The sequence below is a fragment of the Bufo bufo genome, chromosome 2, assembly GCF_905171765.1.
Source record: "Bufo bufo chromosome 2, aBufBuf1.1, whole genome shotgun sequence".
NCBI classification, from domain to species: Eukaryota; Metazoa; Chordata; class Amphibia; order Anura; family Bufonidae; genus Bufo; species Bufo bufo.
This window is the reverse complement of record NC_053390.1, coordinates 449,100,948-449,128,324: the sequence shown is the minus strand read 5'-3', so window position 1 is coordinate 449,128,324 and position 27,377 is coordinate 449,100,948. Positions and strand designations below refer to the sequence as shown.

Here is a 27,377-nt window from a genome sequence, read left to right as displayed (position 1 = left end):
TACAGTGGATAGACTTTAATGGGGTCCGGGGTTGATCATCCCTATCATCTCCTAGAAACCATGCGTGAAAATCGCACTGCATCCGCACTTGCTTGCGGATGCTTGCGATTTCCATGGAGCCCTATTCATTTCAATGGGGCCTGCGTTGCGTGAAAAACGCAGACTATAGAACATGCTTCAATTTTCACGCATTGCACAAGTGGTGCGTAAAAATCACCGCTTATCTGCACAGCCCCATTGAAGTGAATGGGTCCAGATTCAGTGCGGGTGCAATGCGTTCACCTCACGCATTGCACCCGCGTGGAATTCTCGCCTGTGTGAAAGGGGCCTAACAGTCTTTTTTTGACCTCTTGGGGGACACATTATGTGGCAAAAATATATTTAAATAATAAGTGATAATACAATTACCGGTAAATAATAATAAAATACAAATAAAAGTAAAAAATAAAAAGGAAACAAATGGTGAGGCGGCGGTACGTAGAGGACATTTCCCCACACCACAACACATCAGCACCACTGTCCTATTGTGCCCACCCTTTATCTGGGATGAGACGCTGTAATCTACTATTCTCTTCACTAGGCTAAGTCCCCTGATGAGTCCCAAAGCAGGGATGAAACGTGGCATGTAGGGATATAGTGAGGAGCACCAGTTAACAATATCCTTGGCCACTGCTTTTTAGGATATACTCCAATCACACACCAGCTGCTAGTCCATGATCCACACGTCTGAAGGTGCTAAGCTTGAACCATACTATTACTTTGACCAGACAGCATTTGGGTGTGTAGAGAGAAATTCAGTCTTTTGTTGATTTACTCACTGTTGTTTGTTATTGATAATTTTATGGCATATCTAGTAAAAGTTATATTTTACTGTATGTTGTTAAGGATACCTGGTCCACAGAGTACATTGGTGGTTTATTTGGGAGTGTGACCCTTACCTCGGCCTCCTTGACCATAGTGCACTGAGGTCTTTGTAAATTTGGGATATTATTTGTAGCAGAAATATATTAAAAATTCAGTTAAAAAAGATTTTAAAAAATAATAAAATACATAAAAGAAAAAAACACCCACACCAACCAAAACTGTCGCCATTATCACCCCATTCACGTGAAACTATACATATTATTTAACAAAATGACCGACTCAAAATAGAGAACTAATTATAATAATTTATTTTGGTGTCAGTTTGCAGTTTTAAAGAATAAGGAGCTATAGTTAATTTTTTTATTTTATAGTTACTACTTTTTAAAAATGTTTTGTACAGTTTCCCTCACATAAAACTGAAAAAGAATTTATAAGGCCCTACGTGTCAAGTGAAAAATTGTTGCAGAAATTATTTTGGTAGTCACAACACATAAAAAAGTTACAACTGTTCGAACCACCACGTGCGCTAAATCACAAAAAAAAGTGTCTGTTCAGGCCTGGTTAAAGTGTTAACCAATAAGCGTTTTCCCCACTAGTAAGGGAAAAAGCTTACTATTTATTGCATGGCGTCTGTAACTGGCAGGAGGTGGTAATAACAAGTGAGCGCCATCCTCTGCAGTGAAGGAAATCGCTCATTTATGAATAGGTGGCAAGATGGAAGGAAATGTTGCCACTTTTTCTGTAAAAATGACTTTTAACAAGTTCCCTGAAACAGAAGTTTCATACTTACCTGCTTCATGCCGCCCTGGCCCCCTCTGCCTCCATCTTCTGGTCCTGGCACTGTTTACACCTGTCAGTGCATGGACATGGTCACATACGCAGCTCCAGTCAATGACTGGCTTCAGCAGGGACATACTGCTTGTGGCCACATCACCGCTGAAGCCAGTAATTGGCTGGAGAGGTGCATGTGACCATAGCCATGCACTGCCAAGTAAAAACAGCGTGGGGAGCAGGTAAGTATAACTCTTCGGTTTCAGGGGCCATGCTGCAAGAACTTGTTAAAAATTCATTTTTACTGGGAAATCCCTTTAAGCCCCTATTACACTGCGAGATATTCAGGTCAATTACTGGGAACAAGTGTTCATGAGAGCGCTCATTCATGATAACTGGCTGGTATGATCGTGTCGCACACCTCTCTGTGTAATCAGGGATGTGCTACTGATAATCAATATAACTAAATTATGGAGGAATGACTGTGATAGCGATCATTCCTCCCCAGTCACTTTACATTGGCCTGTGTAATAGGCTGATGCAAACGAGCGCTGATTAACTTTTTTTTTATTTGCGGCCCCTTGAAATAGAGCAATGAGACAATGCGGCCCTCAGACCAAAAAAGGTTGTGCACCCCTGCTCTAAAGAATATATGTCACTAAACATGTTATCTGCCAGTTAAAATCAGATAGCAACACACATCGTTTTTTCCAATTTTATTTTATTTTCTGATTCCAAATTTTTTTATTCTATTTCCTGAACATTGTTATGGGGGGTCGCCATTCCGCCTGAGCTGTTCTTAACACCTCTTTTTTAAAAGAAAAACTACTACAATGAAGACTTCAAGCAATAGATTAGATTTACTTTTGCTGACATAAGATTTTACAAAATTGTATGTACATAATATCAAACCCTTCCAATTTTTAGTCTAACTTACTTATAAAAAAAAATTCTTTCTATTGAAATATTGTACTGTGTATGGTCACCTTTTCTCATTAATACTAAAATACCCAAACCATACTCGAAATTCACCAAAATCGTGCCTAAAATGGTGTCAAATAGCAGAGTACATGTATGTAAGCACTTGCTTATGTGCTCTATATAAAAATTTGTTCTCCAAGAGATATACAGGGGATGAAGGAGCTGTGCTATCCCAAAACATCCACAGCTATAGCCCCGGATGTGTTGCCCAGTACCCTGAACATGGTGACGGCGGCACATTCAACTGTATTGTTGTCCTCAATACAGCCATATAGAATATTTGTCACGCTTCAGGGAGGGAGGGAAACACCACACCGAGCATAGGAGGGAAGGGGGAAACAGGGAATCAGGCCTGAGAACTAGGGAAGGAAGATGGACACCTCCTAGTGAAATTCCTAACCAAAATCCTGACTGACTACCAGTATGAACAGACGCCGAAAGTAGGTGAGTTCATACGCAGGAATACCTAGAGTCCTATCTAGCCCTATAAGAGGCAACCTGTTCCTCCAAAAGGAAGGACAAACAGGAGTCTACTTCAGGCAAACAATAGGGAAATGCAACACACAGAACCCAAACAAAATAAAAAAGGGAAAGAAAAAACTTAATTTCAAAGAGGCTATGGAAGCACCAGGAACTCAGCCGAGATCCAACCACAAACAATCCACAGGCACAGAAGCTATAAACCGCACAGCATTGTGGGAGAAGATACTATAAATAAGGAAGGTTAAATGACCACATAAGCAACACCTGGAGGCAATGAGGTGTGGCCATTAAAAGAAACAATACAGACACCTATTGATCCACAAGGAAAACCTGTCAGATCAAACCACGTGTTGCCAGTCTCACAGATCTCCTGCCACAAACTGTCGCTGGGACGTCCGCATGTCTCGGTATGTCCGTGACAATATTGCAGTGGGACAACAAAGCCAATGCCACTACAGTGGGGCATATTAAAGAGGACTTGTCTTCAGACATGTCTTAGGCTAGTTTCACACTTGCGGCAGGACGGATCCGACATGCTGTTTAGCATGTCGGATCCGTCCTGTGGCTGTTCGCCGTGCCCCCGCTCCGTCCCCATTGACTATAATGGGGATGGGGGCGGAGCTCCGGCGCAGCACGGCGGTGCACGGAGAAAGCCGCCGGACTAAAAAACCTGACATGCAGTAATTTTAGTCCGGCGGCCTTAAGCCGTGCACCGCCGTGCTGCGCCGGAGCTCCGCCCCCATCCCCATTATAGTCAATGGGGACGGAGCGGCGGCCCGGGGGGCACGGCGAAACAGCCGCAGGACGGATCCGACATGGTGAACAGCCTGTCGGATCCGTCCTGCCGCAAGTGTGAAAATACCCTTAGTGTTTAGTAACTACTTGCATTCCCCATGTAGTAACAATTCTGGAGCATCTATTCCTCTATGACTCTATGTTGTGCCATTCTTGTATTATTCCTGCTAGAAGTAAAAAAAAAAAATAGTCAGCAGTCTTTAGTAAAGGTATTGCTGGGTGTTACCAGTAGCAGGTGTGTCCAATCAGTGCTGCTAGTTTCAGACTGCAGAGACACACCCCTGACTGGTAACACACATCTGTACCTTTACTGCAAGCTGCTGGCAATTCTTTGATAAACTTCTAGTAGAAATAATAAAGGAATGTCACAATTATTTGGGGGCATTGTAGTGGATATCACTAATGAAGCAATCTGGGAGAGAATTATTATTATTGGTGGAACTTTTATATTACTATGGGGGGACTATTTGTGTGGCACTATTATCTCTGAAGTATATTACATGGGGACATTGAGGAGCACAGTGGGCACAGTATTGGGGTTAGCAGCAGGATTACAATGTTGGGGAGTGAGAGAGGATAATAGAAAAGTGAGAAACCTAAGATGCCTGTGTGGCAAACTCTGCAGAGATGAGACGTGGCTGGAAGAAGTCATCATGGCTGTATGGAGAAGAGGAAAGAGAACATTTACATCATTGGAGATGTCACCTGTGAGGCACTGGATGCAATAGATATGTGGTTGTCACGTGCCAGGGGTCCAAGGCAGACCTCCGGGTCATCGGATAACTGGTTTACAGGTAAAACAGACCAAGGATACAGACGTATGCACAGGCGCACTACACAGAACAGCGGGTGTGGCTCCACTGTGCCACTGACTGGCAATACACTGGAGGGGAGTAACTAAGCAACCCCTGGTATTCACTAGAGCCTCAGATTTTGAGGATAGGCTTGGGCCAAAGGTAGTTGCCAGGGGCTACTCCAGAGCGTAAACAGAGTCAGTGGCAGCTGGTCCAGACAGACCAGGAGGTACCTGAAATAGGTATCAGCAGGTAGCATAAACAAACGGGCACAGACAGAGACGTAACCAGGAGCAACGGAATACACGGAGAACCACAGATCAGAGATACTAGGCATAGAACAGGCAAGAGCAGAGACAGAAGCTGTTACCTGCGCCGCAACAATAGAAGCTAAGCGGCCCCAGGCAGAGCTGCACAGAACAGAGAATGGGCAATCCCCCTCCGGGGACCACAGGAACCCTCTTCCGAAGGCAGGACATGGACAGACATGAACAGAACAAGGACAGAAGCCAAAGGCACTACAGGACAGACATGGGACAGGATACAACAGAAGCAGTTAAACACTGCCAGGCTCACAGATGCAGTTACGCACTGCTAGGCGATACACGGAACAAAACAGACCATAACATGATACATAGCAAGAACAGAACAGATCAGGACATAACATGATACATAGCAAGAACAGAACAGATCAGGACATAACATGATACATAGCAAGAACAGATCAGGACATAACATGATACATAGTAAGAACAGAACAGATCAGGACATAACATGATACATAGTAAGAACAGAACAGATCAGGACATAACATGATACATCAGACAGGGCAGGAACAGATCAGGACATAACATGATACATAGCAAGAACAGAACAGATCAGGACATAACATGATACATCAGACAGGGCAGGAACAGATCAGAACATGACACAAACACCATAACAGAACATGAACCAGAGCACAGACACTTGATGCAAAACCAGGCGACACCACGCAGAAGGGTAGATGGAAAACCCACAGACAGGACAGACTGACCAAGACTGATCCCCAGGACCACAGCTCACAGGTCTATGTAGCTGGGTAACTAGGCACCTGGAAAGCCACACCCAGTCACAACAGACAGGGAGAGTTAACCACATCAGAACAACAGGAGACACAGGTACAGAACCGGGCGTTGCCCCTGGCAACCGGCATACACGGAGACACCCCCAGCCAGTACGCCAGAGCACAACCAACCCAGTACCACAGACAATAAGAAGCTTCACGGGGAAACAACCTCCCGTGACACCGCAGAGAAGGGGAGAGCAACCATACACAGGCAGTTCACAACAGACCCCGCAGCCAGCATGCAGCCCCTAGCAACCAGCCTGCACAGGATTTCGGCCTACAGTCATTATGCAAGGGCCCATGCAGCCAGCCTACACGGAAAACGTAACCGTGAACCGCACTGTGACAGTGGTGCTGTATAGTCCTGTATGTTTGGTAGCACTGAATATCATTTTCTGATAAAAATATTTTCATATTTCATTTTCTCATGTGTACAATCTGTGAAGCAGCTCATACAGGTTCTTGCAGCCACACCAACTGCATACACTAGAGGGAGCCAAAGTTTAATTTTTAACTTTAAAACTTCAATCCAATGTACCACAGTAAAGGGAGGAGCAGCTAAAGGGTGCGTTGGGATGGAGATGCATATGTATGATGAAAACACCATTAGCTCTGGGGAATCCGTGACAAGTGGATATGACAGAAGCACCGCTGAATACAGTCATCAGATAAATTATGTGCATGAAACAGAGGATGAAGAAATGCTTATTAGATGTCTTCAATACATTATGGCGATGAAGGACGCTGGAGTCAAGAGGCTTAAGAAAAGCTGTATGTGGCCATGAATTAAAATGGACAAGCAGGTAAGTGTCACTCAGCTCAGGAACACATCTATGCTATGTACTCCCTGCTCAGAAGACCATACCACAGGGACAGCCAGTGACCCCCATGTAGAAGAGCTATATACCCACCATTCTGCACAGGTTATGTAACATAATCTCCGCAAAGCATCTACAATCCAGTTAGAACTGGAATAAATATACATATAGGGGCCTTTGGTTACAAATGTATATCTTATTGTATTCAAGCTGCTTTATTTTTCCCATATTGATTGAAAAGAGGTTGTGATTATATCATATAATGCCAAGATCTACCCTACCGGTGGCCTATCGTATTTACCACTGTGCTCCAAACCAAGCAAAGGCAATGCCTTGTAAATAAAAAATATCAACCATGCTAATATGGAAGTGTATATGATTGAAATTATCCTAAAAAATACAGTTACCATACCTTTCATATATGATGCTTAGACTTAATAAGACAGATTGTCAATGTACATAAATTATCTCCACAAGCTTCATGTACCTTATAGAGGTTGTCTCACTTCAGCAAATAGCATTTAGGGTCCATTCAGACGACTGTATGTTTTTTGCAGTCCACAAATTGTGGATCGACAACACACAGATACCGGCCATGTGCGTCCGGCATTTTGCGGGAACGAATGCGAAGACAGAAATATGGACGTGTGAATAGACCTTATCATGTAGTGAAAGTTAATACAAGGCACTTACTAATGTATTGTTATTATCCATATTCCCTCCTTTGCTGGCTGGATTTATTTTTCGATCACATTATACACTGCTTGTTTCCATGGTTACCACCACCCTACAATCCATCAGTGGTGGTCGTGCTTGTACACTATAGCAAAAAGCGCCAGCCTATTTGGTAGCCGGGACCTTGGTAGTGCTCGTAGGCTAGTGCTTTTTCCGATAGCGTGCAAGCACGGTGGTCCTAACCATGGAAACAAGCTGTGTATAATTCGATGGAAAAATGAATCCAGCAAGCAAAGGAAGCAATATGGAGAATAACAATACATTAGTAAGTGCCTTCTATTATATTTCTCTACATGATAAATGCCATTTGCTGAAGTGAGACAACCCCTTTACTTATTTGGAACCAGGTCAAGAAGATGCCAACCTGTAAACCAGAAGATATGTACTGGATAGAGGGATCTCAGAGAGAAAATGGACTGGGACACTTCTATATACTGAAACAAGAACTAGGAAGGTACTGTAACTGTGCCAACATGATGTCACTTTAACATCTCTGAATGCTATCATTTTGCCTGACATTGTACTTGTGGTAGGGCTACAGAGGCCCACAGAGAATCCGCCAAAGGGGCAAATAAAACAACAGTACAGGGGTTGTGAAACTTATTTCAAAAGTCCCCCAATAATGCTAATAACTACATGTGCCAACATTTAGAAGGTCTCCATACTCACCAGTTAATCGCTCACTGTTCCAAGCACCGCCATTACATTCTATGCGTTTCGAACCACCAGGTCATGAGTAGGAAACCTGGTGGTTCAAAACGCATAGACCATTCTGTCGGTGTCAACCGATCAATTGTATTTTTAACGGACTTCAATAAATGGACGTTTTAGAAGACTACCTGTTTCTGGACATTCCTTTCTCCATGACATAGCCGTATACCCTATATGACTACCAATCAGGCTTTAGCAGTCTTGGCTGTACACCGCTGAGGCCACTGGGTCCTCAAAAACGGAAGTTACTCCCTGTGCATTCCATTTCCGCATGTCCGTATTTCCGTTCCGCAAAAAAATAGAAATACAGACAAGGATGGGACTGTTCTATTAAGGGCCAGCTGTTCCGCTCCGCAAAATACGGAATGCACACAGGCGTCATCCGTTTTTTTTGCGGATCCGTTTTTTGGCGGACCGCAAAATACATACGGTCGTGTGCATGAGGCCTTACACAGTTCTAATTGAAATCAATGTGTTATCCTTGTAATACATGTTGGGTCATCCAAAGTCAGATACTAATAGATTAAGGTCCTGAACAAGGAATCTGCTTCTATTAAATAGGATGTGCGGTTTTCCAACTCACACTGCCAATTATACAGATTACGGGCTTATAGAACTTTTCAAATATTTTTTTGTTTATTTCATATATAGCTCATTAGTTCAATTCCCATCAGAGTATTTTGATCATACCATTCCAAACACCATTAGCACTAAGGCACAAATGTAAAGTCTATATTCCAGACATTGCAGTCATAGGCATGATACATGGCCTCAAATAACAATATGATACCCAACACAACACTAAAGTCATTATGCTATTTATGTGGAAGTCTAGGTGTGGTTAATAACTAGGAACATCAAAAACACCAGAAGATGAGTAACATGATGTGCAACACCATAAAATATGATGTATTAATAAATCATGCATTATGGAGATTCAGTTATCCAAAAACAGGTCTTAAGTAACTTGATTGTATCTACCCTGTTTCCCCGAAAATAAGACATCCCCCGAAAATAAGACCTACCTCTAGTTTTGCCTATCGCTGTAATATAAGGCCTCCCCGATAATAAAGCATCCCCCCGAAAATAAGGCCTCCCCGATTATAAAGCATCCGCCGAACATAATGACTCCCCGATTATAAAGCAAGCCACCCCAGAATGTAAGGAGCTCACTGATTGGCCACAGCCGCCGCCAGGACAAGCTGCCGCCTTCTTCCGCCGCTGCTCGCTCTGCCCTGATGGAGTTTCACAACTTGGCTGGCACGGACACACAGGGGACGGGGTGACAGGTAGGGGGGGAATATCTGATGGAAGGTGGGGGATGTCTGGTGAAGATGGGGGAGGGAGACTAAAAACGGTAATTAAAATGACACGGGGTTGTCAGAGGGGGGAATCAAAATGACACAGGGGTATCAGGGTGGGGAGGGGGATCATTTAAAATGACACAGGGTGTTCAGAGGGGGATATCAAAATGACACAGGGTGATCAGAGAAGGGAATCAAAATGACACAGGGGTATCAGGGTGGGGAGGGGGATCATTTAAAATGACACAGGGGGATCAGAAGGGGGAATCAAAATGACACAGGAGGATTATAAGGGGGTACTAAAATGCTATAGTAATCCCCCCCCCCCCTCTGATTCTCCTGTACCATTTTGATTCCCCCTTCTGATCCCCCTGTGTCATTTTAAGTGATCCCCCTCCCCACCCTGATACCCCTGTGTCATTTTGATTCCCTTCTCTGATCACCCTGTGCCATTTTAAGTGATCCCCCTCCCCACCCTGATTTCCTTTTTTTTTTTCAACAATAAATGTCTACCGTATTTTTCTTCATGGAAAAAGAAGACATCCCCTGAAAATAAGACCTAGCGCATCTTTTGGAGCAAAAATTAATATAAGACACTGTCTTATTTTCGGGGAAACAGGGTAGTAAAGAGCCTGATACAATCATCAAATATAAAATGGAACAGAAAATTCATCTTCAACTCCTGGAAAGCTTCATTAATTGTAGGACCTGGAGTTTCGACAGAATGCCCCAGAGACATGAATAATCATGTTTGCCAGATCTGTGTGTTCAATCCCTCAGCATCTGCCACTGAGCAGAGATCATCTCCTCTTACAGGGAACCTGTCAGGGTGAACATGGTGTCTGTGCTGTAGGCAGTATGTTATAGAGCAGGAGGAGCTGAGCAGACTGATGCGTAGTTTTATGGGAATTTCATTAACTTAAATTCCTGCTCATTCTGAATTAGTCAAAAAGGCGGTCCTATCAGTGATTGACAGCTGTCCCTCTATGACTGTGTATACAGAGATAGTTGTCAGTCACTGATAGGACCGCCTCAACTTTAAAGGCCAAAATGAGCAGGAATGTAAATGAATGAAATACAGGTTATACTAAATATTTTCCCATAAAATTATATATCGCTCTGCTCAATTCCTCCTGCTCTATAACATGCTGCCTTCATTTTCATGGTGACCAGTAACCTCTCCTGACATATCTGTTTTAGTAACTTCTTAAATCCTTAGGGCTCGTTCACACGAACGTTTTTTGCGTTCCGTATACGGTCCGTATACGGAACCATTCATTTCTATGGGTCCGCAAAAAAAACGGAATGTACTCCGTGAGCATTCCGTTTCTGTATGCCCGCATTTCCGTTCCACTACATTTTGAGTCTTGTCCTATTATTGTCCGCAAATCACGGTGCTTGGCTCCATTCAAGTCAATGGGTCCGCAAAAAAAAGGAACACATACGGAAATGCATCCGTATGTCTTCCGTATCCGTTCCGTTTTTGCGGAACCATCTATTGAAAATTTTATGCCCAGCCCAATTTTTTCTATGTAATTACTGTATACCGTATATGCCATACGGAAAAACGGAACAGAAACGGAAACACAATGGAAACAAAAAACGGAACAACGGATCAGTGAAAAACAGTCCGCAAAACACTGAAAAATCCAAACGGTCGTGTGAACGAGCCCTTAATGTAAGAACAATTCTGCAACATCTATTCTTATGATTCTATGATGCACCAAATATTTATTATTCCACTTGCATTTCTCATGTAATAACAATTCTGGAGCATCTGTTCTTATGACCTATGTTGTACCATTCATTTATTATTCCTGCTAGAAGTTATGAATGAATTACTAGCAGTTTGCAATGAAGGTTCAGATGGGTGTTACCAGTTGGGCGGGTGTCCCTGCAGTCTGACATTAACTAATCAGTGCAGCCAGTGTCACACTGTGTAGGGACATACCCCCAACTGGTTACACCAAACTGGACCTTCATTGCAAATTGCTATCAATTCATTCTAGAAGGAGTAATAAATGAATGGTACAACAAAGAGCCTGTAACAGCGGCTGCTGTGCGCCACTGTTCCCCTTCTTACAGCCGCGGTCCCGGGCTGTTCAGCGGCCAGTGCTTCCCATTCACTGCTGCAGTCCTAGGCTCTGTCTGTGTAGGTACTGTTGTTCTGGGATCCGCTCCACAGTTTCCTCTCAGCCCTGGCCACAGCATGCTTGCTGCTTGTTTCCTGCAGCACTTCCTTAAGGGCCGGCACGCGTTACTTCCTGGGCTTTATGGGTTAGGTCATGTGACCTCGCTGACCAATCCTAGCCCTCATGCACATATATAAGTGGCTCAGCCCCCTTCCCAGATGCCTCAGTGTCAAGCTGCTTGTGTCCTGCTAAGGTTCCTGATATCCGCTTGTGTTCCTGACCCGTACTTGTGTTCCTGGATTCTGCTAGCCGTTTGATCCCTGCCTGCTTGACTTGACTCTCCTGTTGCCGACTCGGATTATCTGACCTCTGCCTCATCCTTCAGTCCTGCACGGTTGCTCCTGGAAACGACCAAGCCTGCTGACAACGCCTGTACCTCTGATACCTTTCTCAGATACCTCCTGGTCCGCCTGGAACAGCTGCCTCGGTTGACACCCACTGGTTCATGACAGAGCCATAAGAATAGATGCTCCAGAATTGTTATTACATGAGGAATGCAAGTGGTTACTAAAAGAGACATGTCAGGAGAGGTTCTGGGTCCTCTTCAATATTCTATGGATAGATCCAAATAGGCTGCAGTGTCAGACATAGTACACAAAGCTGCTTCACTAAATGTAAGTGTTCCTGGTTAAAGAGGAGGGTTACCCTCTGAAGCAATTTGGTAAATTATTGCTCCTAGGGTTGCCATCAGGGGTTTAGGTTAAGGGTGCTTTTAGGGGTCCTGGCAAAAAATATTTAAAGAGAACCTGTCACTTTGAACATGGTTTGTGAGCTGAAGGCAGCATGTTATAGATCAGGAGGAGCTGATGTATAGTTTTGTGAGGAGACTATCCTATCAGTCACTGACCGCTATCTCTGTATACATGGTCATAGAGGGAAGGCTGTCAATCACATTTCCCTAAAATGAGCAGGAATATAAATGTATAAATTACAAATTCTACAGAATCTTTTCCCATAAAACTATATATCCATCTGATCAGCTTAACTTGCTCTATAACATGGTGCATATAGCTTACATTGCATTTCATGGGTATAGGCCCCCTTTAAAAAAAAGATGCTTTCCGATGTCATTGTCACCACTGCTGCCCAACTATATAGCAGATAACGCTTAAGCACCCTTTTGTTACCTAAGTAAAACAGGGCCATGAACAAGGTCCTGACCCATCTTCTCCCAATAGCAGCATGAAGTGTGGACACATGGGTTTACTCCCACAAAAACTCATCCCCTAACCATGGGATTCGACTGTCTGACAACTGGAATCCTCATCGTTAACAATAATGGAGAGTTCTGATTCCCCATGTAAAGGGAGCAGTAGTGCACATGCATGGTTGACCACCATACCATTCAGTTTATGGGACTGTCAGAAATAGAGCTATCTCAGGAGTAAAACCAATGGCCCATCCTTAGCAGAGGCCATCAATATTAGATCAGTGCCGGTCTGACTCTTGACTTCCTTGTTGATCAGTGGTTTGAAAGGGTTGCTGCCTTCACCATCACCAGCATTCACTGGTAATAGTCACAGTTCCATACTTTTAACAGCATGTGTGCCTGGTGTTGCAGTTTTCTATACCTTAAAGGGAACCTGTCACCAGGATTTTGTGCATAGAGCTGGGGACATGGGCTGCTAGATGGCCGCTAGCACATCTGCAGTACCCAGTCCCCATAGCTCTGTGTGCTTTTATTGTGTTAAAAAAAATGTTTTGATCCATATGCAAATGAACCTGATATGTGTCCTGTGTCCGGAGATGAGTCAAGCGGAAAGGAGCCCAGCACCGCCCCGCGTCCTCCGAATCTCCTCCTTGCTGGCTGACGTCACAGAGCTGGAGCGCTGAAATCTCGCGATGCGCGAGCTAGCGCATGCGTAGTTCGTTCCCTGTGCTGATGCCAGCACAGGGAATGAACATGATGCCGACACTGCGCATGCGCTAGCTCGCGCATCGCAACATTTTGGCGCTCCAGCTCTGTGACGCCAGCAAGGAGGAGATTCGGAGGACGCGGGGCGGTGCTGGGCTCCTTTCCGCTGGACTCATCTCCGGATACAGGACTCATATCAGGTTCATTTGCATATGGATCAAAACGGTTTTTTAACACAATAAAAGCACATAGAGCTATGGGGGCTGGGTATTGCAGATGTGCTAGTGGCCATCTAGCAGCCCATGTCCTCAGCTCTATACACAAAATCCCGGTGACAGGTTCTCTTTAAGGCTCCATTCACACGTCCGCAAATGGGTCCGTATCCGTTCCACAAAATTGTGCGGGTGTGGACCCATTCATTCTCTATAGGGACGGAATGAATGCGGACAGCACACAGTGTGCTGTCCGCATTTGCGGAGCGCGGCCCCGATCTTCCGGTCCGCAGCTCCGCAAAAGATAGAACATGTCCTATTCTTGTCCACAGCTGCGGACAAGAATAGGCATTTCTATAGGGGTGCCTGGCGGGTGTGTTGCGGATCTGCAATTTGCGGGTCCGCAACACACCACGGACGTGTGAATGGAGTCTTAGACTGAGCTGCAATACCAGGCACAACCACTACTAAAAGTAGTGGAAATGCTGAGACCTCGCACTGCTGCTCCTTTCAGCTTTTGGGGAGTGCCGGATACAGCCAAGTACAAGTGCTCGGCTATTTGTGCAGTGTGCATTCTCGACTTTACACTCCATTCATTTCAGGGGTCCCTGCAGGGTACAGGGACCCCGTTATTATCAGCGGAAGTCCCAGCACTTGAGCACCCACAAATCTAATAGTTATCTCCTATCTTGTGGAAATGTAACCAGAAAACTCTTTTACCTCTTATGACCTGAAACTCTTTTTTGAGTAATAAGACTATTTGCCTGTGAATTTATAGTATATGAAACAATTATTTATATAACATCTTTTGTGTGCAGTGGAGCGACCTCTACAGTTTTTAAATGTGAGGAAAAAGGAACACAAAAGTCGTATGCTGCAAAAACAATGAAAAAGACAGTAAGTATTAATGTTTTGCAGCTGTAAAATCTGAAACATGAATACATAAAGATGCATGTAAATTGGGGGATGCAGTGCGCTTCTTCATTGGATATTTTAGGGTCATATCTCAAGCATCAGGTGTCCACCATCAAGCAATCCAGCTATGACAGGCCCCAAATTTGTGTCCAGTAGTACATTCACCTATGATACCAGATGGTCAGGTATTGCCTTGGGGCCACTGGCAGTTTATTTCCATACAACCCAGTGTGTATTATATATTAGTGGTGCAAGGTGTTACACATAAAGTATACACACGTGGACAAAATTGATGGTACCCATCTGTTAAAGAAAGAAAAACCCACAGTGGTCACTGGTGGAGAAGGGGGAGTACCAGCAGACCCGTCTCATTCATCACCTGTTTTAGGCCTCATGCACACGACCGTTGTGTGCATCCGTGGCCGTTGTGCCGTTTTCCGTTTTTTTTCGCGGACCCATTGACTTTCAATGGGTCTGTGGAAAAATCGGAAAATGCACCGTTTTCCAGCCGCATCCGTGATCCGTGTTTCCTGTCCGTCCAAAAAATATGACCTGTCCTATTTTTTGACGGACAACAATTCACGGACCCATTCAAGTCAATGGGTCCGTGAAAGAACACTGATGCACACAATATTGGCATCCGCGTCCGTGATCCGTGGCCGTAGGTTACTTTCATACAGACTGATCCGAAGAACCGTCTGCAGAAAAACTTTTTTCAGAGATGAGTTTTCACTTTGTGAAAACTCGTATCCGACAGTATATTCTAACACAGAGGCGTTCCCATAGTGATGGGGACGCTTCTAGTTAGAATATACTACGAACTGTGTACATGACTGCCCCCTGCTGCCTGGCAGCACCCGATCTCTTACAGGGGGCTGGGATCCGCACAATTAACCCCTCAGGTGCTGCACCTGAGGGGTTAATTGTGCATATCATAGCCCCCTGTAAGAGATCGGGTGCTGCCAGGCAGCAGGGGCAGACATGTACACAGTTCGTAGTATATTCTAACTAGAAGCATCCCCATCACTATGGGAACGCCTCTGTGTTAGAATATACTGTCGGATCTGAGTTTCACGATGTAACTCAAATCCGATGGTATATTCTAACATAGAGGCGTTCCCATGGTGATGGGGACGCTTCAAGTTAAAATATACCATCGGATTGGAGAAAACTCCGATCCTATGGTATATTAACTCCTGACTTTACATTGAAAGTCAATGGGGGACAGATCCGTTTGAAATTGCACCATATTGTGTCAACGTCAAACGGATCCGTCCCCATTGACTTGCATTGTAATTCAGGACGGATCCGTTTGGCTCCGCACGGCCAGGCGGACACCAAAACGACTTTATTTTCATGTCTGTGGATCCTCCAAGAATCAAGGAAGACCCATGGACGAAAAAACGGTCACTGATCACGGAAAATCGGAACCCGTTTTTGCGACCGCAAAAAAAAAACGGTCGTGTGCATGAGGCCTTAGGCGTAGAAAATGTTCTAAATCTACGCCAGCAAGGAAGCTATGTCGAAGTTATTTAGAGGCCAGCACCACTTCATAACTTTGGCGGATCCAGCGCAGGGTATATTAAGACCAGCGTATAAAACACTGGTCTTAATAAATTACCTCCAATTTTCTTTTCTTTGTATGCTTCATTATTATGTCTGTGAACATAGAGCTCACTTGGCTAAAAGCTCAACTTTTGTTTCATCTGTCCAAAAGGCATTCTCCCAGAGGCTTTGTGGCTTGTCAATATGCAGTTTGGCAAATTCTGGTCTTGTTTTTTTATGATTTTCTTTCAATAGTGGTTTCCTCCTCAGTCCTCTTCCATTAACCCCTTCAGGACCCTGGGATTTTCCATTTTTGCGTTTTCGTTTTTCACTCCCTGCCTTCTCATAGTCCTAACCTTTTTATTTTTCCATTCCCATAGCCTTATGAGGGCTTATTTTTTGCAAGACAGGTTCTACTTTCTAATGGCACCATTGCACGGTTGCATACCATGTAGTAGGGAGCGGGATTTTTTTTTTTCCAAATGGGGTAGAATTGGGAAAAAACGCAATTCTAATAAAGGTTTTTTATTTTAATTTTTTTACACTGTACACTGAGGTAAACTTGACCTGTTATCTTCATTCTCCAGGTCAGTACGGTTCCAACGATACCACACTTGAATAATTTTTCTTGCGTTTTAATACAGAATTTTTTTTTTTAAACCTTTGAGGAAAAAAACATTTTTTTTTCATAACCATATTCTGACCCCTATAACTTTTTTGTAGCTTTGTGTACGGGGCTGAGTGAGGGCTAATTTTTTTGTGTGACGATCTGTTCTTTTCAGTGATACCAATTTTAAGTGTGTGCAACTTTTTGATCACTTTTTATTAAAAAAAATATTGGGTAGTTGAAGTGACAAAAAATCACTTGGGTGACAAGTCACCTTGGGTGACAATAACTGTCAATCATTCGATTGCCCATAGTATTCAGTGATGGCTAAATAGCCATCATTGAAGACTTAAAGGGTTTCTGTCACCCCATTAAACAGTTTTTTTTTTTTTTTTTCATTAATAATAATCCCTATAGTGCGATCTCTTGATACATAATAAAATTAATCATTTTGATTCAGTAGATTTAGCTAAAAAACTATTTTTAAAATATGCTAATTACCTTGCTACCAGCAAGTAGGGCGGCTACTTGCTGGTAGCTGCCGCATCCTCCGTTCGTAATAACGCCCCCTCGGCATGCTGATTGACAGGGCCAGGGAAGGGAATCCTTCTCTGCTGGCGCTGTTCGAATTCGAAATCTCGCGCCTGCGCCGTACCTGGCTTCAATCGGCGCAGGCGCACTGAGAGGCGGCCGCTCGCTCGACCGCTCCATCCTCAATGCGCCTGCGTCGATGACGTCATCGCATACAGCCGGAAGAGAAGACGCCGGCGTCCCTTCCCTGGCCCTGTCAATCAGCATGCCGAGGGGGCGTTATTACGAACGGAGGATGCGGCTGCTACCAGCAAGTAGCCGCCCTACTTGCTGGTAGCAAGGTAATTAGCATATTTTAAAAATCGTTTTTTAGCTAAATCTACTGAATCAAAATGATTAATTTTATTATGTATCAAGAGATCGCACTATAGGGATTATTATTAATGAAAAAAAAAAAACTGTTTAATGGGGTGACAGAAACCCTTTAATTTGCAGTATATCAGTACAAGGCTGCCACCTAGTGGCCTGTATTGATATATACATCTAATTGACTCGGAAGCTGGCTTGGGGCTTCGGTCAATTAGATCGTAGTAACAGGTCCCCCGATCTCAGCCGGGGAACGCTGTTAGCGGACCGGAAGCGAGCGACTTCCGGTTCCCGTCTGCGCAGATGCCGTGGTCACATTTGACCATGGCATATGAAAGGTAAGATGTATGCGATCAGCCTTATGGCTGATCGCATACATGTGCCGTGGGTTTCTGCTATTTAAAATAGCAGAGACCCCGCGGCTAAGGCGCCTGCTGCACGCGCGAGCGGGTGCCATGTTTAGGGATCGGACCCATGACGTACAGCTACATCATGGGTCCTTAAGGGGTTAAAGGGGTTGTCCAGGCTTTTTCTATTGATGACCTATCCTCAGGATTGGTCATCAATATCAGATCAGCAGGGGTCCGACACCCGGCATCCCCACCAATCAGCTGTTTGAGGAGAGGGTGCGCACAGTACATCCTGAAGATAAGTCATCAATAGAAAAAGCGTGGACAGCCCCTTTAAATCCACTTTGGCTAAGATAGTGATGGATGGTGCAATCTGACAGTGATGTACCTTGACCTTCGAGTTCACCTCTAATCTCTTTAGAAGTTGTTCTGGGTTCTTAGGTTACCATTCGTATTATCCGTCTCTTCAATACATCATCATATTTCCTCTTGCAGTCACATCCAGGGATGTTGGTTTCAGACCCTGAATAATATGTGCAAGTACTGTAGTAACACAAATGAGCTCTTAACAAACTCTGCCTCTAATGCCCCCAGATGTATGGCAGCTATCCTATAAATCAATATTCAGCTCTTAAAATAAGCCTTGAGACATGACTTGGATATTATATAAGCCAGGACCTCATCTGCAGACAGCTGTTTCGGGGTGATTGCCCCTCATCAGTGCAGAGCAGAGAGTCCCCCCCTTACTGTAGTAACAGGAACATCAAGCTGTTTGGAGACGGTTTTAAAGCCTTTACCTTTACCATGTTTAACTATAATTTTCTTTCTAATCTCCTTAGCTTTCTGCTGTCCATGTTCAGTGTGGTACCCACCATCATACCAAACATCACAATGACTACTTTTCATCCTTTAGTTTAAAGCCTCATTCACACATCCGTGTCCGTGCTCAAATCCATGACCAGGTGGTCAGTGATGCATCCGTGAAGGACCCGTGTTGGGTCCGTGTGTCTGTTTTTTGCTGTCCGTGTTTCACTGACACTGAACAGCTGAAAAATAATTTTCAAAGAATCTCTTCTTAATGATCCATGCAACACGGATGCAACACGGATGGAATCCGTGGTTTTCACGCACCCTAGACTATAATGGACGTGATGGATCTGCAAACACAGACAAAATAGAGCATGTATCCGTGCCAAAAACACTCACCCACGGACCGTGCTAAAACACTGATGTGTGAATACACACATTAAAATGAATAAAGACGTGTCCTGTCCTTGGAGAACACGTACAGCGCACATCCGTGAAACACTGACGTGTGAATGAGGCTTAAATAGGCAGACCGACTGAGTACAAGTTTAAAGAAACCTGTGATGCTAATAACAGGACACACCATAGCTCAGTGTTTCTCAAATAGTGGGGCGGGCGCCAGGCTCCGTGAAGGGGGGCTCGTTCAGGGCCGGCCTTTGGGGTGTGCGAATTTCTTCTGTTTAATGCCGGCAGGCAGGCGCGTCCCTCAGTGATGTCACGTGCCTGCGCCGCCTACTTTATGAATGAAGCAGGCGACGCAGACAAGTGACGTCACTGAGGGACGCGCCGCCCGGCCCGCCTGCCGGCATTATACAGGAGATATACGGTACTATTAGGAGTGAGGGGGGCATGTATAATAACTTTAAATGGCGGCGGCGGGCACACGGAATCGGTGGATGGCACAGTTAAGGGCTGGGGGTCTGTGGATGGCACTGTTATGGGCTGGGGGGGCACTGTGGATGGCACTGTTATGGGGTGGGGGGTCTGTGGATGGCACATATATAACAGTGCCAGCCACAGATCCCCCCCCATAAGTGTCCATCATCCACAGATCCCCCCATAAGTGTCCGTCATCCACAGATACCCCCATAAGTGTCCGTCATCCACAGATCCCCCCCATAAGTGTCCGTCATCCACAGATCCCCCCCATAAGTGTCCGTCATCCACAGATCCCCCCCATAAGTGTCCGTCATCCACAGATCCCCCCCATAAGTGTCCGTCATCCACAGATCCCCCCCATAAGTGTCCGTCATCCACAGATCCCCCCCATAAGTGTCCGTCATCCACAGATCCCCCCCATAAGTGTCCGTCATCCACAGATCCCCCCCCATAAGTGTCCGTCATCCACAGATCCCCCCCATAAGTGTGTGTCATCCACAGATCCCCCCCCATAAGTGTGTGTCATCCACAGATCCCCCCCATAAGTGTGTGTCATCCACAGATCCCCCCCATAAGTGTGTGTCATCCACAGATCCCCCCCATAAGTGTGTGTCATCCACAGATCCCCCCCATAAGTGTGTGTCATCCACAGATCCCCCCCCCATAAGTGTGTGTCATCCACAGATCCCCCCCCCATAAGTGTGTGTCATCCACAGATCCCCCCCCCATAAGTGTGTGTCATCCACAGATCCCCCCCCATAAGTGTGTGTCATCCACAGATCCCCCCCATAAGTGTGTGTCATCCACAGATCCCCCCCCCATAAGTGTGTGTCATCCACAGATCCCCCCCATAAGTGTGTGTCATCCACAGATCCCCCCCATAAGTGTGTGTCCGATCCACATTTCTTTTTTTTTATTCTCTTATACGTTAAGGATACAGTGTTATGCAGAGGTGTACTTATAACAATTTTATAGACAAATGATACTATTTACAGTCGCGCGTGAAATGTTTTCTTCTTCCTAGGGGGGGCATGACAGAAAATAATTGAGAAGCACTGCCTTAGCTTAACATGTCTCTATGGTGAAATTATTTCCAGTCTTTTCTAGTGGTACCATCACTTTTGCCAGTTTCATTAGTTTATTTTTTAAATGATTCTTTTAACCCCTTCAGGACACAGAGGGCTCAATCTTACAGGCTTCCATAAAAGGCAGGCTCAGATGCCTGCGGAAGGCATTGGGCTTCCTTCTCAGCCATTAAGTCCCCATCACCGCAGCTCCCTCCCCCCACAAACCACGTACATGCCACGGTCAGTGCTGACCGCTGCATAGAGATGGTTAAAGAACCAGTATCAGTGTATTTACCAATGCCAGCGTATACAGCAGGGGCTCGGCTGTCAGGAAAAGCCAGACCCCTGCCGCTGGCTAAGCATCGGGCAGGCAAAGCATCGGAAGTCACTCCCTGATGCGCCGTACATGTACTGCAGATGTCGGGAAGGGGTTAAACCACAATTTAAAAGCAATTAGCTGATTTTCAGTAATTTTTTATTTATTACTACTTTTCTCAGTTTCACATCAGTGACTATTGTGTGTGGGGTTTTTTTAATGGAAGAGTACCAGCAATTTTGTACACGTGTGTAAATACCAATATTACATATAAAATAAAATGTTCATGTGATGTCTGTGTTGCATCTGTTTTTGTGCATCCTTGTGATTCCGCATTCATATGTCCATTTCGCGAAAGGACAGAAAATGACTTATACTTGGCTTCAAAATGCTGTCCCCAAACCCACGTCCCCAAACCCACTGAAGTTAATAATGGGACTGGGAAAAAAAAAACGATGCAACACAGACGTATTCCATGTTTTGTGGACTGCAAAATACATACAGTTGTTTGCACGAGGCCTACAGGGAATGCATCACCTATAATTGTTTTTCTTCCAGCTAAACCCAGATAGCGACACATGTTTTTATGCTCTGATTGTAGATTTTTTATTCTATTTCCTGAACTTCTATATTGGGGCAGCTCTTTTGCATGAGCTGTTCCTAACAGCATATAGTGATATATTGTACTTTACAGCAGCCACATGGGCCATAGACACAATAAACAGGAGGGCACTCATTGATTTATATGGGAGTTTTCTAGGCATGCTCTGTGACCTGTGCGGAGTTAATTGTACAAGGAAAGAATAGATAAGCTTTGGCAATCACCTATTATGAATAGCGAATCTTGTGTTATCTATATACAGGTAATATCTGTCATTGTAATCCTGTTTGTAATGATGTATGTTCTTGGATGCCATTTTAGAGCCTATTTATAAAAAAAATACCAAATCTGTTTATATGGGATATTTACCAGTGTAAAAATGAAAGTGAAAATATTTTTACTTTATAGATTGATAAAAAAATTGTAAGAACTGAAATTGGAGCGTTGCTTCGCCTGTCACACCCGAATATTGTAAGTTTCTTTTCCAAATACCTATTAAGTTTATAGCATTCATACAGATGAGTACATGCTTGTACTTTTTTTTTTTTTGCTCATGTTTATTTTATGATTATTTGATTTGAACAAATATAGATCCTATCTATAATTAAAGGGGATCTCCGGGAATTAAGAAAATGAAAATAATTAAATATTACTTTATTATAAATATATTCTCAAATACCTTTCATTATTTATAATGGCTCGTTTTGTCTGGGAAGAAATCATCAGGGGAAACAAAATGGCCGTTGTCCCATTAGTTCACCCAAAACCTGTCCTGATCACATATGAGGACAAGTTACTTTACAACACTAAGGTAAAGAGCGCCTCATCCTCCTCCTCCTCCCTACTTGTCAGGGATTATGATCCTGAATACAGATGATAAGAACTTTAGCTGAATCTCTGGGGAATTTAATTCATGAGGAGACATGAAGTACAGAGACTGACAGGACAGACTGTGGTAATGTGGGGCTGTGGTAATGGAGACTGCATACAAGTACTGCTGCTTATTAGCCACACCTCACCCTCCTCTCATGTCTCCTCATCTCCATTCCCACAGAGATTCACCTGTATTCAGGATCATGATTCCTGAGACGCAGAGAGGAGGATGAGGTAGCACTATGGCTCATTGTGGTGAAGTAACTTGTCCTCCTGTGTGATTAGGACAGGTTTTGTGTGTACTGATAGGACAGCGGCTATTTTATGTGCTATTAACTTTGAAATACTTTTACTTATCCAAACCATTCTGAGATTGTTTTCTCGTGACACATTGTACTTCAATATAGTCATAAATTTGAGTCAATATATTTCACCTTTATTTATGAAAAAATCCCAAATTTACCAAAAAATTTTGAAAAATTTGCAATTTTCTAAATTTCTGCTTTAAAAACAGAAAGTGATAACTCATAAAATATTTATTACTTAACATTATGTCTTTATGTTGGCATCATTTTGTAAATGTTATTTTAATTTTTTAGGACGATAGAACGCTTAGAATTTTAGAAGCAATTCTTTAAATTTTTAAGAATTTCCAAAACCCACTTTTTAAGGACCAGTTTGGTCTGAAGTCACTTTGTGGGGCTTACATAGTGCAAACCCCCCCATAAATGACCCCCTTTGCAGAAACTACACCCCTCAAGTTACTCAAAACTGATTTTACAAACTTTGTTTACCCTTTAGGTGTTCCACAAGAATTAAAGGAAAATGGAGATGAAATTTCAAAATTTCACTTTTTGGCAGATTTTCCATTTTAATCCATTTTTTCTTGAACACATCGAGGGTTAACAGCCAAACAAAACTCAATCTTTATTACCCTGATTCTGCTGTTTCCAGAAACACCCCACATGTGTACTTTTTCTTATTTACTTAAGATTTACACAATAATACAATTTTGTAAACAAAAAAATGATGTTTTAGTGTCTTCATAGTCTGAGAGCCACAGCTTTTTTATTTTTTGACTGATTGTCTTAGGTAGGGTTAATTTTTTTGTGGGATGAGGTGCCGGTTTGATTTGTACTATTTTGGGGGGCATACGCCTTTTTGATTGCTTGGTACTGCAATTTTTGTGATGTAAGGTAACAAAAAATTGCTTTTTTTGGCACTGTTTTTATTTTTTACAGTGTTCAGCTGAGGGTTTAGCTCATGTGATATTTTTATAGAGCTGGTTGTTACAGACGCAGCGATAACAAATATGTATACTTTTTTAAATTTATTTCACTTTTACACAATAATTTTAAACAAAAAAATTATGTTTTAGTGTCTCCATGTTCTAAGAGCTAGAGTTTTTTTTATTTTTTAAGTGATTTTCTTATGTAGGGGCTCATTCTTTGTGGGATGAGGTGACGGTTTTATTGGTATCATTTTGTGGGATCACTTGGTGTTGTACTTTTTGTGATGTAAGGTGCCAAAAATGGCTTTTTTTGACACAGTTGACATTTTTTAATTTTTTTTATGGTGTTTATCGGACGGAGTGGATCATGTGATATATTTATAGAGCCGGTTGTTACGAACGCGGTGATACCTAATATGTGTAGTTTATTTATTTATTTCATTTTTTTATCTATTATAAATGAACGGATATAGGAAAAGGCAATTTATTTTATTTTTAATTTACATGTTCATTTATTTATTTTTTTACTTTTATTATTTTCACACTTTTTTTTCAAGTCCCACTTGGATCTTGAAGATCCAGAAGGGCTGATGGATGTACTATACTTTGCAATCAGGTTTCCTGATAGATGGCAACACCGGACACCTTTGCAAAGTGTCCGGTTTCCATGACAACCATCGGGCCACTGCCATCGCAGCGTGACAGCCCGATGGTTGAGAGAGGGAGCCCCCTCCCTCTATTAACTCCATTGATGCCGTTGCCACGGCATCTAAGGGGTTATAGCATAGTGTCAGCATACAGCTGACACTCGCTGCTGATGGCGGCGGCTCAGGAACAGAGCCGCCACATCACATACAGCAGGGGGACCTCACAAGGGGAAACAGGTGAGGAATGGGGACACCGATGGGGCAGGATGCACTCATGGGGGCAGACGACATGGATGGGGGCAGGCGGGCACAGATACCAGCAGGGAGAGCGCATGGCCGGCAAAAAGGTTGGAGGCCGGGCACACCGGGGGGGGGGATCTGGCGCGCACACAGATCGATGCAGGGGGCACAGATGCAGCCCACAGATCGGGGGTACGGAGCACATACTACTCTGCTGAGATGAGCACATACTCTCATCTAATCTGAAACAGGCACTTTTACACTGCCGCGATCTGATTGGTTAGTCTGCACAAACTAACCAATTTGATAGATCTCCGGCAAGGGACCACTTTGATTGGTCCCTTGCCGGCATTACTGGACTGTATGCAGTCCGTGACAGCGGCAGTGCATGGGCAGAAGCTTTAATCCAAGAGTTTTGCAGCGATTAGAGAGCTACCATGACGTTTATACACGTGCTAGCTGTCGTGAAGGGGTTAACATCATTCTTTGGGTCAATACTATTACAGCAATATCAAATTTATACTGTTTTACTAGTTTTGGACAATAAAAGCCATCTAGTCTGCCCAATATACTGAATACTATGAATAGCCCCTGGCCCTATCTTATATGAAGAATGGCCTTATGCCTATCCCATGCATGCAATTTTGCTGATAAAGATATTAACCTCTTAAGGACACAGCCTTATTTCACCTTAGGACCAGGCCATTTTTTGCAAATCTGACCAGTGTCACTTTAAGTGGTGACAACTTTAAAACGCTTTGACTTATCCAGGCCATTCTGAGATTGTTTTTTCATCACATATTGTACTTCATGACACTGGTAAAATGGCAAAAAATTTGTAAAAAATTGCAAATTTCGAAGTTTCAATTTCTCTACTTCTATAATACATAGTAAGAACCTCCAAAAATAGTTATTACTTTACATTCCCCATATGTCTACTTCATGTTTGGATCATTTTGGGAATGATATTTTATTTTTTGGGGACGTTAGAAGGCTTAGAAGTTTAGAAGCAAATCTTGAAATTTTTCAGAAATTTTCAAAAACCCAATTTTTAGGGACCCGTTCAGGTCTGAAGTCACTTTGCGAGGCTTACATAATAGAAACCACCCAAAAATGACCCTATTTTAGAAACTACACCCCTCAAGGTATTAAAAACTGATTTTACAAACTTTGTTAACCCTTTAGGTGTTCCACAAGAATTCATGAAATATAGAGATACAATTTAAAAATTTCACTTTTTTGGCAGATTTTCCATTTTAATAAAAAAAATTCCAGTTACAAAGCAAGGGTTAACAGCCAAACCAAACTAAATATTTATGGCCCTGATTCTGTAGTTTACAGAAACACCCCATATGTGGTTGTAAACTGCTGAACGGGCACACGGCAGGGCGCAGAAGGAAAGGAATGCCATACAGTTTTTGGAAGGCAGATTTTGCTGGACTGGTTTTTTTGACACCATGTCCCATTTGAAGCCCCCCTGATGCACCCCTAGAGTAGAAACTCCAAAAAAGTGACCTCATTTTAGAAACTACGGGATAGGGTGGCAGTATTGTTGGTACTAGTTTAGGGTACATATGATTTTTGGTTGCTCTATATTACACTTTTTGTGAGGCAAGGTAACAAGAAATAGCTGTTTTGGCACCGTTTTTATTTTTTGTTATTTACAACATTCATCTGACAGATTAGATCATGTGATATTTTTATAGACTAGGTTGTCACGGATGCGGCGATACCTAATATGTATACTTTATTTTTATTTATGTAAGTTTTACACAATGATTTCTTTTTTGAAACAAAAAAAATCATGTTTTAGTTTTTCCATAGTCTGAGAGCCATAATTTTTTCAGTTTTTGGGCGATTACCCTGGGTAGGGTATGATTTTTGTGGGCTGAGATGACGGTTTTATTGGTACTATTTTGGGGTGCGTGTGACTTTTTGATCGCTTGCTATTACACTTTTTGTGATGTAAGGTGACAAAAAAGGGCTTTTTTTACACCGTTTTTAATTTTTTTACGGTATTCACCTGAGGGGTTAGGTCATGTGATATTTTTTAGAGCAAGTTATTACGGACACTGCGATACCTAATATGTATACTTTCTTTTTATTTATGTAAGTTTTACACAATGATTTCATTTTTGAAGCAAAAAAAATCATGTTTTAGTGTTTCCATAGTCTAAGAGACATAATTTTTTCAGTTTTTGGGCGATTACCTTGGGTAGGGTATGATTTTTGCGGGGTGAGATGACGGTTTTATTGGCACTATTTTGGGGTGCATATGACTTTTTGATCGCTTGCTACTACCCTTTTTGTGATGTAAGGTGACAAAAAATGGTTTATTTAGCACAGTTTTTATTTTTTACGGTGTTTATCTGAGGGGTTAGGTCATGTGATATTTTTATAGAACCGGTCGATACCTAATATGTATACTTTTGTTTTATTTATGTAAGTTCTACACAATAATATCATTTTTGAAACAAAAAAAATGATGTTTTAGTGTCTCCATATTCTGAGCCATAGTTTGTTTTGTTTTTTGGTCGATTGTCTCAGGTAGGGGCTCATTTTTTGTGGGATGATGTGACGTTAGATTGGTACTATTTTGGTGGGCAAACGCCTTTTTGATCGCTTGCTGTTGTACTTTTTGTGATGTAAGGTGAAATTTTTTTTTTTATTTAGCACAGTTTTTATTTTTTACAGTGTTAATCTGAGAGGTTAGGTCATGTGATATGTTTATAGAGCCGGTCGATATGGACGCAGCGATACTTAATATGTATACTTTATT

General features: G+C 43.0%; 1 protein-coding gene across 2 annotated transcripts in view; it reads left to right on the top strand.

Annotated features, from left to right (window-relative positions):
• The first annotated feature begins 6,424 nt into the window (after window positions 1-6,424).
• Window positions 6,425-27,377, top strand: part of LOC120989445 (calcium/calmodulin-dependent protein kinase type IV-like) — a 50,979-nt gene continuing 30,026 nt past the window's right edge. For both annotated transcript variants that reach the window (XM_040417551.1, XM_040417552.1), the window contains exons 1-4: window positions 6,425-6,599; window positions 7,697-7,803; window positions 14,442-14,520; window positions 22,016-22,078. In XM_040417551.1, the coding sequence (XP_040273485.1) occupies window positions 6,588-6,599; window positions 7,697-7,803; window positions 14,442-14,520; window positions 22,016-22,078 (261 nt within the window). In that variant the 5' untranslated portion in view covers window positions 6,425-6,587. The remainder of the gene's footprint in view (window positions 6,600-7,696; window positions 7,804-14,441; window positions 14,521-22,015; window positions 22,079-27,377) is intronic.